The sequence below is a fragment of the Ornithorhynchus anatinus genome, chromosome 21 (genome assembly GCF_004115215.2).
Source record: "Ornithorhynchus anatinus isolate Pmale09 chromosome 21, mOrnAna1.pri.v4, whole genome shotgun sequence".
NCBI lineage: Eukaryota > Metazoa > Chordata > Mammalia > Monotremata > Ornithorhynchidae > Ornithorhynchus > Ornithorhynchus anatinus.
Genome location: NC_041748.1, coordinates 15,678,364 through 15,692,670, shown reverse-complemented (window position 1 = coordinate 15,692,670; position 14,307 = coordinate 15,678,364). Strand labels below are relative to the sequence as shown.

At 53.3% G+C, this 14,307-nt stretch overlaps 2 protein-coding genes across 2 annotated transcripts; one reads left to right on the top strand and one right to left on the bottom strand.

Annotated features, from left to right (window-relative positions):
- Positions 1-3,760: 3,760 nt before the first annotated feature.
- On the top strand, positions 3,761-4,790 carry LOC114806148 (hemoglobin subunit beta-like). The gene is made up of 3 exons (XM_029049445.1): positions 3,761-3,900; positions 4,157-4,379; positions 4,492-4,790. The coding sequence occupies exons 1-3, from the start codon at positions 3,809-3,811 to the stop codon at positions 4,618-4,620; spliced, it is 444 nt and encodes a 147-aa protein (XP_028905278.1). The 5' UTR covers positions 3,761-3,808; the 3' UTR covers positions 4,621-4,790.
- Positions 4,791-5,745: 955 nt separating this feature from the next.
- LOC114806036 (hemoglobin subunit alpha-D-like) lies at positions 5,746-13,698 on the bottom strand. The gene is made up of 5 exons (XM_029048724.1): positions 13,665-13,698; positions 13,180-13,198; positions 12,717-12,829; positions 9,130-9,352; positions 5,746-6,078 (listed from the first exon to the last, which is right to left on the bottom strand). The coding sequence occupies exons 3-5, from the start codon at positions 12,812-12,814 to the stop codon at positions 5,935-5,937; spliced, it is 465 nt and encodes a 154-aa protein (XP_028904557.1). The 5' UTR covers positions 12,815-12,829; positions 13,180-13,198; positions 13,665-13,698; the 3' UTR covers positions 5,746-5,934.
- Between the last annotated feature and the right edge of the window lie 609 nt (positions 13,699-14,307).

The window sequence follows — 14,307 nt, the reverse complement described above, 5'->3', positions numbered from 1 at the left end:
TCATTCATTGACTGGGTCAGTGTCCCCTCTGAAGGAGGCTTGCTGTTGTCTGAATTGAAGGGTCAGGGGACCCCAGGAGGGAGGGAGCTCCAGGCTTGGCAATCGGCAGTTTCCACATGTGGTAGAGTGGCGTAGGAGGGGCCCAGGCTACAGCCTTATCCCTGCAGCCAGAGAGGCGGGGCCTGGGAAGGCCGGAGCAGCTGGGTTGAGCCGCACCCCAGATAGCAGAAGCCAAAGCCCCCCAGCATGTGCTGTTCCCCCACCCCTGCTGACTCCCCCTTGAACTGTCCTGCTCGCAGCTTCCATCCCGGACAGCAGGGCCCAGGCCCCACCCCTTTCTCTAGGCCCATCTGAGGAGGAACAGAGCAAAAAGATGGGCCTACATTTGAATGTCCGTGATCATGACAACTGGAAGTTTTAACACATTTGTGAAGGATGGAGAGAAGATTGGAATAGTTGACATTTTTTCTCTCCTGGTATCTGGTCGATAATAATAAAGGAACTAGTAGTTGAGAAATATGCCAAAGATTACTTTTAGGAAAGCTTGCTACGAATAGCCTGGAAAAAGTCATGAAATGTTCTGATGTCACAAAAATTGTCACAAAAATACAAATTGTCAATTCTGTGGTGTTTCCGGTGACAGCGTATGGATCCTAAAGATGGATGGTGAAAAAATAGGATAGAAAGAGCATAGATTCTTTTGAAAAGTGGTATTGGAGAAGGCTTCTGAGAATACCATGGGCTGCCCGGAAAACAAATAAATGGATTTTGGAGCAAATTAAGCCAAAATGGTCTTAAGAAGCCCAAATGACTCGACTTCAGTTTGGCATATTTTGGACACATAATCACGAGGATTAATTCTCTGGAGAAGACACTAATGCTAGGAGAAGTCCAGGGAAAATGTGGATGAGGCAGACCAGCAACTAGATGGATAGAGACCATAACAATGATAGTGGAAGGACCGTTAGAAAGGTTGCAGAATATGGTAGAGGACAGGACGTTCTGGAGAAAATATATCCATAGAGTCGCTATGAATCAGAAACGACGCAGTGGCACTTGATAATAATAATAACTGCAGAGGAAGGAGGGGAAGGGGAGTCACCCACAAGGGCCCTAGAAGGCCCAGGACCACCCCACTCTCCCCTTCCATCCCTGGGGGCCAATGAAACAGCTCCCCTGGCCACTTCCTCCGCCACTGGCCAGCCAGGACCAGAGCTGGGTTCCAGGCTGGCCCCTGGGATGGAGCAGAGGCCGGGAGAGGGTCATCCAGGTGCTGAGAGGTGCCTCCTGGATCAGCCCCGTGGCCTGCCCAGGCCGAGAGCAGCGTTGCCTAGTGGATAGAGCAGGGGCCTAGGAGTCAGAAGGACGTGGGTTCTAATCCCTACTCTGTCACCTGTCTGCTGTTTGACCTTGGGCTAGTCACTTCACTTCTCTGGGCTTCAGTTACCTCATCTGGAAAATGAGGATTAAGACTGTGAACCCCATGTGGGACAGGAACTGTGTCCAACCCAATCACCTCACATCTACCCTAGTGCTTAGTACAGTGCATGGCACATAGTAAGCGCTTGACAAATACCATTAATTGTGGGCGGGGAATTTGACTCTTGTATTCTCTCAAACACTTAGTAAAGTGTTCTGCACACAGTAAGCACTAATTAATACAACCAAATAATTGTTGTATTTAATTGTGGTATTTGTTAAATGCTTACTATGTGCCAGGCACTTTACTAAGCGCTGCGGTGGATACAAGCAAGTTGCGTTGGACACAGTCCCTGCCCCACAGAGGGCTCACAGTCTTAATCCCCATTTTACAGATGAAGGAAATGAAATGCAGAGAAGTTAAGTGACTTGCCCCAGGCCACACAGCAGAAAAGTGGAGGATTCAGGATTAGAATCCAGATCCTCTGACTCCAGGCCCGATCTCTATCTACTACACCATGCTGATTGATTGAAGTGCCCGAGAGGTGTTTCATGTGTGTGAATAAAAGACTGAAGTGCCCACAGTGCAGGGCCAATGCTGCGCTCAAACCCCTGACTCTCCCCCTCCATCCCTGACTCTCTCCCAGTGACCCAGTGTGGACACTGGTCCAGGCAACTGCCCATCCCCCTGCCCGCTGCAGAAGCTGGCTGGTGTTTCAGGCAGCACAACTTCCTATGAGAACAGATTCTCTATGCTCACCCCTCACACCCTGGGGTGATGAGCATTTCCCTTTGATTTGAACCTGACCCTTCCAGATTCTTGGGGTGTCCCTCGCCCTTGGGAGAGGGGTTGATGCGGGGATCCTTGTATCTGTGGTATTTGGGGCTGATAAACAGGGCTGGTTTGGGAGCCAGTATACTGGGGCCAGTGTCTTGGAGCTGGTATGTGGGGCCAGTATTCCAGGACTAGTGTCCTAGACCAGTATGTGATGTCAGTATACTGGGGGTAGTGTCCTGGGACAAGTATGAGCAGTCAACCTGGCACCTTGGGGCTGGTAACCTGGGGTCAGTGTATTGGGAGTGGCATACTGGATCTAGTGCATTGGACCTGGCATATTGGGATGGTCGACCTGGAGCTGAAATACTGGGGTTAGTATACTGAGGCTGATATTCAGGGTTGGTATACCAGGATTGGTTCATTAGAGTCAGCAGACTGGGGCTGGTATGTCTGGTATGTTGAGTTTGGCACCTTAGGGCTGGTATGCTGGGGCTGGTATACTAGGGTCAGTGTATTAGGGCTGGTATACTGGATCTGGTGTACTGGGCCTGGCACATAGGGGCTGGTATGCTGGGGCCGGTATACTGGGGTCAGTATATTGGGGCTAGTATAGGTGGCATGTTGAGCCTGGTACCCCAAGGATGTTATGCCATGGGTGGTATATTAGGGTCAGTATACTGGATCTGGTATACTGGCTCTGGTTTGTTGGGCCTGGCACATTGGGATTGGTATACAAGGGCTGGCATACCAGGGTCATTATACTGGGTCTAGTACCCTGGATCTGGTATGTTGGGCTTGGCACAATGGGGCTGGTAGGCTGGACTGGGTGTACCGGATCTGGTATGTTGACCCTGGCATGTAGGGGCTGGTATCCTGGGGTCAGTATATTGGGGCTGGTGTAACTGGCATGTTGAGCCTGGCACTCTGAGGATGGTATGCTGGGTCTGGCTATAGTGGGTCTGGTACACTGGCTCTGGTATGTGGGTCCTGGCACATTGAGACTGGTATACGGGAGCTGGTACGCTAGGGTTGATCCGTGGGGCCAGTATTCTGGGGCTGGTGTCCTAGGGCCAGTATGTGGAGCTGGTACGTGGGGGTGGCCTTGGGGACCCAAGCCGGTTCCAGAGGTCCAGGGGGTTGGATGATGGAGAGATGTTTGGGGCTGGCCCGGGGGTGGGAATGTGTCAGCGCCGGAATTGGGGTGAGCCCATTCATTGGATCAGCCACTGGACTCGGCCTGCTGGGCGGGGGGGGTCCAGTTTGGGGCAAATGGTTACACCGAGAAAGGGAGTGGACACATGAGGCCCAGTGGGCCCCCGGGGTGGTCAGCATGGGCCTGGGCGGGGGGGGAATCTATCTCCTAGTACCTGTCAGTCTACCACCCCTCAAGACCCCCGGCCCCCTCCAGGCCCCACCCCCGCGCTGACCCCTCCCACCCCTGCCCTGGGCTGACCAATGGACAGGCGAGTGGGGGGTGCAGTTGGGCCAGGGTCGGGAGCATATAAACTCCGAGCCCACCGGATTCTGGCACTGGACTCGGCAGCTTCCAGCCACTCCCCAAGCGCAAGTCCCACGGTCCCGCACCGTTGTCTACCGTCCCCAGCCACAACCATGGTCAACTGGACCTCTGAGGAGAAACATGCTATTGTGTCCATCTGGGGAAAGGTGGACATCGAGGAGACCGGGGCCAATGCCCTCAGCAGGTAGGGTGTGCCGGGCCGAGGAGGACAGATCCGTGCCAGGGGCTATGTCGAGGTGGGCAGACCCGTGCTGGAGGCCAGGCCTAGCTTGAGCCAGGCAGACCCATACCAGGGGCTGGGTGGAAGAGGATGGACCCACATCAGTGACCGGGCCAGTCTAGCCAGGCCAGACCTGAGGGTCCCTGCTTTCCTTGGGGGTGGGCAGGATGGGAGTAGGGAGGACGGGCCCATGGTTGACCTTCCTGGGTTTCCGTGCCAGGCTGCTGGTCGTGTACCCCTGGACGCAGAGGTATTTCAGCGCCTTTGGGAACCTGTCCAGCCCCACGGCCATCGTGGGCAACCCCCGGGTCCGTGCCCACGGGAAGAAGGTGCTCACTTCGTTCGGGGAGGCCGTCAAGGACCTCGACCACGTGAAGAGCAACTTTGCCAAGCTCAGCCAGCTGCACTCCGAGAAGCTGCACGTGGACCCCGAGAATTTCAGGGTGAGCTGCCCCCCATCTCTCCCCCTCCAGGGTTCAAGGCCCCCAATACCCCAGGACCCCCCCCCCAACCCCGGTCTCCCCTTAACTCCCCCTCCCCCTCTCTGCTTTTCAGCTCCTGGGCGACAACCTCATCATAGTCTTGGCAGCCACGCTGGGCAAGGACTTCACCCCCGAAGCCCAGGCTGCCTGGCAGAAGCTGGTGGGCGTCGTGGCCTCGGCCCTGAGCAGCCAGTACCACTGAGATCCCTGGCACCGGTCGGGGTTGGGGCATAAGCGCTTAGTACAGTGCTTTGCATACAGAGAGCGCTCAATAAATAGGATTAAGTGAATGAATGCATCTGGCCCTCGGGCCTGGACGCCGGCGCGCCCTCTGCTGTTGAACGAGTGAATAAAGTTTGATTTTTTTTCCCATTTTTCTGTCCAGACTCTTCTGTAATAACAATAATAATTATGGTATTTGTTAAGCGCTTCCTATGTGCCAAGCACTGTTCTAAGCGCTGGGGTAGATACAAGATAATCAGGTTGTCCCACTTGGTCTTAATCGCTATTTTACAGACGAGGTAACTGAGGCACAGAGAAGTGAAGTGACTTGCCCAAGGTCACACAGCAGACAAGTGAAGGAGCCGGGATTAGAACCCACGTCCTCTGGCTCCCAGGCCCGTGCTCTTGCCACTAGGCCACGCTGCTTCTCTGCTGAAGGAGTGGGCTGGGGTGGTGGTGGAGAGGGGCGGGCTGGGGCCGACTCCTTTCCCCCTCAAAAAAAGGGGGTGGGCCTAGAAGCACCGTTCAAGCTGGGGTAGATACAAGATAAAGAGGTTGGACACAGTCCCTGTCCCACAAGGGGTTCACAGTAGAAGGGGGAGGGAGAACATGATTGAATTTCCATTTTACAGAGGAGGGAATAATAATAATAATAATAATATTTATTAAGCACTTACTATATGCCAAGCACTATACTAAGCACTGGGGTGACTAAAAGCAAATTGAGTTGGAAACATTCCTGTCCCATGTGGGACTCACAGTCTCAATCCCCATTTTACAGATGAGGTAACTGAGGCCCAGAGAAGTTAAGTGACTTGCCCAAGGGCACATGGCAGACAAGTGGCGGAGCCGGGATTTGAAGTCAGGTCCTTCTGACACCCAGGCCTGGGCTCTATCCACTACGCCATGCTGCTTCTCTAAGGCCCAGGGAATTTATGTGACTTGCTCAAGATTACACGGAGGGCAGGTGATAGAGCTGGGATTAGAACCCAGGTCCTCTGACTTCCAGGCCCTGGGCTCTTCCCACTAATCCATGAATTAGAAGTTCTTATGGTTTTCATGGGTGCTGGTGCCTAATTTCTTAAATTCAACAGGGGCACTCGACCACATTCCCAACAGTAGATATTTATTTCCCAAACCAGTAGATATTTATTTCTGACATCCCTTCTGAACATAGGCACCCCCCTCTGTCCTCCCTCCACCTCACCACGGTCCTGGTGTGGACCCTTTCCACTCCTCCCTCCGGTGGCCAAATCTTTCCCGGGCTCCCTCTCCCTCGTCGGCTTCCTCGCGGCTAGTCGGAGCCAGAGTGCAGGTAGGTGATGACCACCTGATCGTAGAGGGACGACTGCAGCTTCTGAAAGGACTCAGCTATCTCCGGGGTGTAGCAGGGGCCCAGGTAGTCTTGGCACACGTCCCCGACGCACTTCAGCATGAACTGGAGGGGGAAAGCCCCTCAACCAGTCAATCAACCGTATTTCTTGAGTGTTTACTGTGTGCAGAGCACTGGACTGAACGTGTGGGAGAGGATGATAGAACGGGCTTCCCTGCCCATGACGAGATTATAGTCTACACAAGGGAGGCAGACGTTAATAGAAATGAATAAATCACAGATGTGGACATGAATGCTGTGGGGTTGAAGGAGGGGGGAATAAAGGGGGAAAATCTAAGGAAACCGAGATGGGGGACGGAGGTGTAGGGGAGTGAGCAGAAGGCAGGCCAACCAGGCCCCAAGCCCACCCATACAAGTAGCTTCTACTACTACTACTGAAAATAATAATAATAATAATAATAATGATAATAATAATAGTTGTGGTATTTTTAAGCACTTATTATGTGCCCATCAGCGTTCTAAGAATTGGGGTAGATACAAGCTAGTCAGGTTGGGCACAGTCTCTGTCCTATATGGGGCTCCCACTCTTAATCTCCATTTACCAGATGAGCCTCCCCGGCCTACTCCTCGGCTCAGAACTCCCTCTCCCCCAATATCGGATGGACCCTCGCTCTCCTCACATTTGAATCCTTCCTAAAATCCCCCTCCTCCAATAAGCCTTCCCCTAATTTCCCAGGACCCTCGGCTACTATTCCTTCAGCTGACTCTAATACCGATGGGTTCATGTCCACTCTCCTTAGCATTCGTGTATAGATAATAATAATAATAATAATGTTGGTATTTGTTAAGCGCTTACTATGTGCAGAGCACTGTTCTAAATGCTGCGGTAGATACAGGGTAATCGGGTTGTCCTTCATGAGGCTCACAGTCTTAATCCCTATTTTACAGATGAGGTAACTGAGGCCCAGAAAAGTTAAGTGACTTGCCCACAGTCACACAGCTGACAAGTGGCAGAGTTGGGATTCGAACCCATGACCTCTGACTTCCAAGCCCGTGCTCTTTTCACTGAGCCACGCTGATGATTAGAGCATTTTTTTAAAGCACTTACTATATGTCAAACACTGTTCCAAGTGCTGGGTAAAGGGCAACTTAATAATAATAACAACAGTGGTATATGTTCAGTGCTTTCTATGTGTCAAGCACCGCTCTAAGTGCTGGGGTAGATACAAGTTATGCAGAATGGACACAGTCCCTGTCCCACATGGGGCTCACACTCTTAATCCCCATTTTTCAGATGGGGGAACTGAGGCCCAGAGAAGTGAAACGATTTGCCAAGATCACGCAGCAGACATGTGGCAGAGTTGGGATTAGAATCCAGATCCTTCTGATTCCCGTGCTTTATCCACTACGCCACACTCCTTTGCTCAAGGTCTTAATCCCTCTGCCACTTGTCGGCTGTGTGACTGTGGGCAAGTCACTTAACTTCTCTGTGCCTCAGTTCCCTCATCTGTAAAATGGGGATGAAAACTGTGAGCCCCACGTGGGACAACCTGATTCCCCTATGTCTACCCCAGCGCTTAGAACAGTGCTCGGCACATAGTAAGCGCTTAACAAATACCAACATTATTATTATTATTAAGTACAGTTGCTGGCCTAAGGTCACACAACAGACAAATGGCAGAGCCGGCATTAGAACCCATAATTCTTTTGACTCCCAGGCCCGTGCTCTGTGTATCCACTAGGGTTCACTTCTCCTATTATTACTAGTGGTAGTAGTAATAATAATAATTATGGTATTTGTTAAGTGCTTACTATGTGTCAGGTAGTAGTATATGTTTCTCTGGATCTATTTCATACATCTATGGATACATCCTGATCCTATTATTAGTAATATTATCGCTTACGTGTATTTGTATCTATTTTTACATCTATTAGCACATTCAGCTTATTCGCTCATTAGTTTCACCTCATGGGTCTGCACCGGTTCCTTCTCAACCTTATTCTTCTTCTCGTCTCATTACCTGTCCACCATTTCTGTCAGTCTCCCCACTTAGATCATAAGCTCCTCGAGAGCAGGGTGCCTGGGTCTGTTCCCAAGCGTTTATTACAGCAGTAAGGCGCTCAGGATGTGTCATTGATGGATCGTTCCAGGCCTCTACATCTATCTGCTACCTCTCTCTCTTAGACTACCGCAAGTGGGACAGGGACTGTCTGGTTGGAGCCTCCTGTGTCAACCCCAGTGCTTAGCACAGTGTTTGATGCATGGTAAGTACCCCAGCCCCATCCCCACTGCACTTACGGATATAACCATAATTAATTTTTTCGTCTATCTCGCCCTCTAGATTGTAAGCCCTTGGGGGCAGGGAATGTCTACCAACTCTGTTGCATTGAACCCTCACAAGTGTTTTGTACATAGTAATATTATAATAGTTTTGATTGGGTACTTGTGATGTGCCAAGCACTGTACCAAAAGTGCTGGGGCAGATACAAAATCAATAGATTCCACATGGGACTCGCAGTCTAAGTAGGAAGGCAACAGACATTGAAACTCCATTTTGCACAGGAGGGAACTGAGGTTTGGAGAAGTGAAGTGATTTGCCCAAGGTCACCCAGCATCGAGTGGCAGAGCTGGGCTTAGAACCCAGGTCTTCTGACTCCCGGGTCCGGGCTCTTTCTGCAAGGGTCCTCTGCTTCTCAGCAAGGGAATATGACTGATTGGCTTAGAAGCAGCGTGGTCTAGTGGGAAGAGCATGGGCCCGGAAATCAGAGGATCTGGGTTCTAATTCCAGTTCTGCCACTCATCTGCTGTGTGAGCTTGGGCAAATAACTTTAGCTTCTCTGTGCCTCAGTTACCTCATCCGTGACATGGGGATTAAGATTGTGAGCCTAGTGTGGGACAGGGACTGCATCCATCCCGATTATCTTATATCTACCCCAGCCCTTAGTACAGTTCCTGGCACATAATAAGCACTGACCAAATACCACTATTATTATTGTTGGTGGTGAGTACTTCAGCAATGCAATAGGGAAAATAAAAAACGATAAATGCAGCCAGTGGCCACCGTGATGGAGGTGAGGGTGGGGTTGGGAGGACCAGGAGCCGGGGTTCCTGCTGGGGGGATCTGCGGGGAGGGGTTGGGGGGCGCTTCTACCCACCTGGAAATTCTCCACATCCACAGAGTGGATGATCTTGTGCTTCTCGGCCAGGGGGTTGAGGATCTTGCACACCTGTTTCCAGTTGTCCAGGTTCTGGATGATGCGGTTGAGGGCCACCATGACACGGCGGCCGTGGGAACGAAGGAGAGGGTCTTCCTGCAAGTTTCCCTCTAACGGGATGTTCTTGAAGTACTTCTTTGTCTCTGGGTATTCTCTGAAGAGCCTGGAGGAGGTGGGAGGACGGGGCGGTGGGGAGGATGGGTTCCCCTCCAAGGCTGCCCTCCCCACCCTGTCCGGCCTGGCCCGGCCCCCTCCAGATCCCACCCCTTGGGACCCCGGCGTGGCTGGGAGACCCTGGGGTCGAAACGGGGAGAGCTACCTTTCAAGAAAGGTACTGGGCACCGGACATCCCCCCACCAGGGCAGAGAGATCAGAGGCTACCCTGCAGCTCAACCTGGCTCCTGATTTCCAAGGGAAGAAGGATGGACAGTCCTCTCCTCCCCCTCCATTCCTCTGTCTCCCTCATTCATTCGTTCAATCATATTTATTGAGCGTTCACTGTGACTGTACTAAGTGCTCGGGAAAGTACAATACAACAATTAACAGTGACATTTACGGCTCACAATGAGCCCTCCTGGGTCAGTCACAAGATGGTAGCCCCACCCCCTGTTCCCTGGCCCCCTGAGCCATCTCTGCTCCCCCCAACTCCACCCTCGTCCTCCACCGTCCGCATCCCCTCTGATTCCCAAGCCGTGTTCTTGTCACTAGGCCATGCTGCTTTACTAAGAACTGGGGAGAGTACAGTACACTAGAGTAAAAACCCTCCCTTGACTCCACAGCCCCCTCCAGTTATTGCCCCATCTCCCTCCTACCCTTCCTTTCCAAACTCCTGGAGCGAGTCGTCTACATTCGCTGCCTCCAATTCCTCTCCTCCAATTCTTCCTGGAATCCCTCCAATCTGGCTTCAGTCCCCTCCACTCCACTGAAACCTCCTGCTCAAAGGTCATCAGTGACCTCCTTCTCATCAAATCCAATGGCTCCAACTCCATTCTAATCCTCCTTGACCTCTTAGCTGCCTTTGACACTGTCAACCATCCCCTTCTCCTCAACTCATTATCCAACCTTGGCTTCACGGACTCCATTCTCTCCTGGTTCTCCTCTTATCTCTCTGGCTGTTCATTCTTAATCTCCTCCACAGGCTCCTCCTAACCCTCCCATCCCCTAACTGTAGGGGTTCCTCAAGGGTCAGTTCTTGTTCCCCTTCTGTTCTCCATCTACACTCACTTTCTTGGTGAACTCATTTGCTCCCACCGCTTCAACTATCATCTTTGTAGTTGACACCCAAATCTGTATCCCCTCCTCTGTTCTCTCTCCCTCCCTCCAGGCTCACATCTCCTCCTGCCTTCAGGACATGTCCACCTGGATGTCCACCCACCACCTAAAACTCAACATGTTCAAGACTGAGCACCTTGTCTTCCCTCCCAAACCCTGTCCCCTTCCTGACTTTACTGTCACTGTGAATGGCACTAACATCCTTCCCTTCTCACAAGCCCGCAACCTTGGTGTCATCCTTGATTCCGCTCTCTAATTCACCCCACATATACACTCCGTCACCAAAACCTGCCAGTCTCACCTTCACAACATTGCCAAGATCCTCCCTTTCCTCTCCATCCAAACCACTACCATGATAGTACAATCACTCATCCTGTCCCTACTGGATTACTGCATCAGCATCCTTTCTGATCCCCCAATCTCCTGTCTCTCCCCACTTCAGTCTATACTTCACTCTGCTGCCTGGATTATCTTTTACAAAAACATCTGCATATGTCACCCCCCCACACTCAAAAATCTCCAGTTGTTGCCTGTCAACCTTCATACCAAGCAAAAACTCCTCACTATTGGCTTCAAAGCTGTCCATCACCTTGCTTCCTCCTCCCTCACCTCCCTTCTCTCCTTCTCCAACCCAGCCCGTACACTCCGCTCCTCTGCCACCATTAACCTCCTCACTGGGCTTTGTTTTCTCCTGCCCCACAGTCGACCCCTGGTCCACAACCTACTTCTGGCCTGGAACACCCTCCCTTCTCACATCTGCCAATCTAGCACACTTTCCTCCTTCAAAGCCCTACTGAAGGCTCACCTCCTCGAGGAGGCCTTCCCAGACGGAACCCCCCTTTCCTCAGCTCCCCCCCCACATCACCCTGCTTTGCTCCCTTTGCTCTATCCGCCTCCCCCACACATCACCCCGCTATGGTCCCTTTGCTTTACCGCCCCCCCCAGAACTTGTGTACATATGTACATATCTATAACTCTATTTACTTATATTAATGCCTGTTTTCCTTGTTCTGATGTGTAAATATATATCTCCAATTCTATTTATCTATATTGATATTATTGATGCTTGTTTACTTGTTTTGATGTCTGTCTCCTCCCCTTCTAGACCTTGATCCAGTTGTGGGCAGGGATTGTCTCTGTTGCTGAATTGTACTTTCCAAGCGCTTAGTATAATGCTCTGCACACAGAAAGCACTCAATAAATACGATTGAATGAATGGAGTTGGTAGACATGTTCCCTGCCCACAAGGAGCTTACAGTCTCACAGGGGGAGACAGGCATGAAAATAAATGATGGATTTGGACATAAGTGCTGTGGTGCTGAGAGTGGGTAAACATCAAGTGCTTAAAAAGAAAGGGGAGAGACCAGTACAAGGGCAATGCAGACAGGGGAAAGAGAGTAGAGGAAATGAGGGCTTAGCCAGGGAAGGCTTCTTGGAGAAGATGTGATTTTAATAAGGTTTTGAAGGTGGGGAGAGTAGTGGTCTGTCAAATATGTATGGGGAGGGAGTTCCAGGCCAGAGGGTTGGCAGTGAGGTAGATGAGATCAAAGGTGGGTTGGCATTAAAGAAGCAAAATGAGCATGTGGGCTGGGTAGGAAATCAGGGAGGTAAGGTAGGAGGGGCCAAAGTGACTGAATGATTTAAAGCCAATGGTCAGCAGTTTCTGTTGGATGCGGAGGGAGATGGGCAACCACTGGAGGTTCTTGAGTAGTGGGGAAACATGGACTGAACAGTTTTGTAGAAAAATGATCCCGGCAGCAAAGGATGGACTGGAGGGGGGAGAGACAGGAGGCAAGGAGGTCAGCAAGGAGGCTCATACAGCAATCACGGTGGGAGAGGATAAGTGCTTGGATCAGCATGGTAGCAGTTTGGATGAACAGGAAAGGGAGGATTTTAGGGATGTTGTGAAGGTTCAACCGACAGGACTTGGTGACAGATTAAATATGTGGATTGAATGAGAGAGAGAAGTGGAGAATAGTGCCCAGGGTTACAGCCCTGTTAGACAGGGAGGATGGTGGTGCTGTCTACAGTGGTTGCCTATCCTCTGCACACGGTAAGCGCTCAATAAAGCGTATCATTGGTTGACGGATAGACTTTAGTCCGTCAGAAGGGCCCGCTCTGAGCTGGAATCTCTCTCGGAGGCATCCGCGCCCCTGCCTCACCCTGACCCCGGGCTTTACACCTATGGCCCCAAGCCATCTGTCGGAGTCTCCCTCCGCCCGCCTGGTTACCGGCCTGTGCCCCCCGTCCCACACCTAGTGAAGATGTCTATGCCGTTCTTCTCCAGGTTCTCCATCATCTTGGACCAGATACTCTGGATGTTGGCCTTTTCGACATCCGTCACCTGCACCATGGCAATGGTAGGACTCTGGATGGGGGGCAAGAAGGGCGGGTCAGAGGTACTGGCCCCAGAGGAGGCCGGAGGGTGGGGGCCGGCAGGGGAGCCGCCCTCCACCCCTTCCCCTCGCCAGGAAGGACTCGACTTTGTTGCTGGGGAGCGGGCAAGGGGGCGGAGGGTGAAGTGTGAGGGGGTGGGCAGTGGAGGCAGGGGAGCAGAGGGCGAGGGGTGGGGTGGGGTGCGGGTGGGAAGTCAGAGGGCTTGGGCAGGGGGTGGGGGCGGGGATGGTCAGCCGGGGCACTGGGGAGGGGAGAAGGGTGTGGTTTGAGGGACCCCCGGCACCTCTTGGCGATTCCTCATTCCCCAAATGTGGCCCGTACCCTAGTCAGCCGCCTGGTCCTTGTGGATCCGCGCAGGAGCCGGTTGGAGACCCCAGCGGCAGTGGAGGGAGAAGGGGAGATGTCAGTTCGCTACTTTCGGGGCGCCCCGAACCCCGGAAACCCAACCTCCAGGGAAGAGAAAGGTGGGCCTGCTGTGTGACCTCAGGCCGGCCTCCACCCTCTCTGGGCCTCAGATGGTTATAGGGTTAGTTCGAGGCAGGCCAACGGGGCACCGGCCCCCCGGATTTCGATTCGACCTTACCCGGGGGATGAAGGGGGGGGGGGACCCCGGCCAGATTGCTGACCCTTGGGGCGGGGGGCTGTCCGTTGGGAGGCCGCCGCTGCTGGTGGGCCTCGACCTCGGCTTCCCGGGATCCCCCCTGCCCTGGGTTGACCCCGCCCACCCTCGGGGCGAAGGGAGAAGGGGAGAGGGCCCAGGCCCGCCCACCGGGTGCCCCTCCCCTGACCCCCAGCAGGGATCTTACCGGAGGGAGGCCTTGGGGGAGGCCGAGGAGGAGGCGACGGTTGGGGTGTCGCTGGGCCGGGGGCCGGGGGGGGGCTCCCCCTCTTTTTTGGGGAGGGGGCTGGGGAACCGGGGATCCATCCCCCTGTCCTCCGCGCCCCCGGCGGCCCAGAGAAGCTGGAGGCTGGACGAGGCTGAACCCCGACCTCCCCCGGACAGACGGAAGGACCGGCTCACACCCGCTCACACCGCAGCGCAGCGCGCAGCACAGCAGCGCGCAGAAACCGATCACCCGCCCCGCGCGCCCAAACCGCCCCGCGCGCTCAAGCCGTCCGAGAAGAAGAACAGTAATAATAAAGGTGGTATTTGTGAAGCGCTCACTACGCGCCAGGCCCCCTACTGAGCGCAGCAGATCGGGTTGGACGCAGTCCCCCGTCCCAGGTGGGGCTCACCGTCTCCAACCCCATTTTACAGAGGAGGAAACTGAGGCCCGGGGAAGTGAAGTGACTTGCTCAAGGTCAGGCGGCGGACGAGCGGCGGAGCCGGGTACACGCACCGCACACCGGCAACACACACACGACCACGTCCTCACCGCACATCACGCACACATCACACACACCTCCACGCACACACACACACACACACACACACACACGCAGACGACA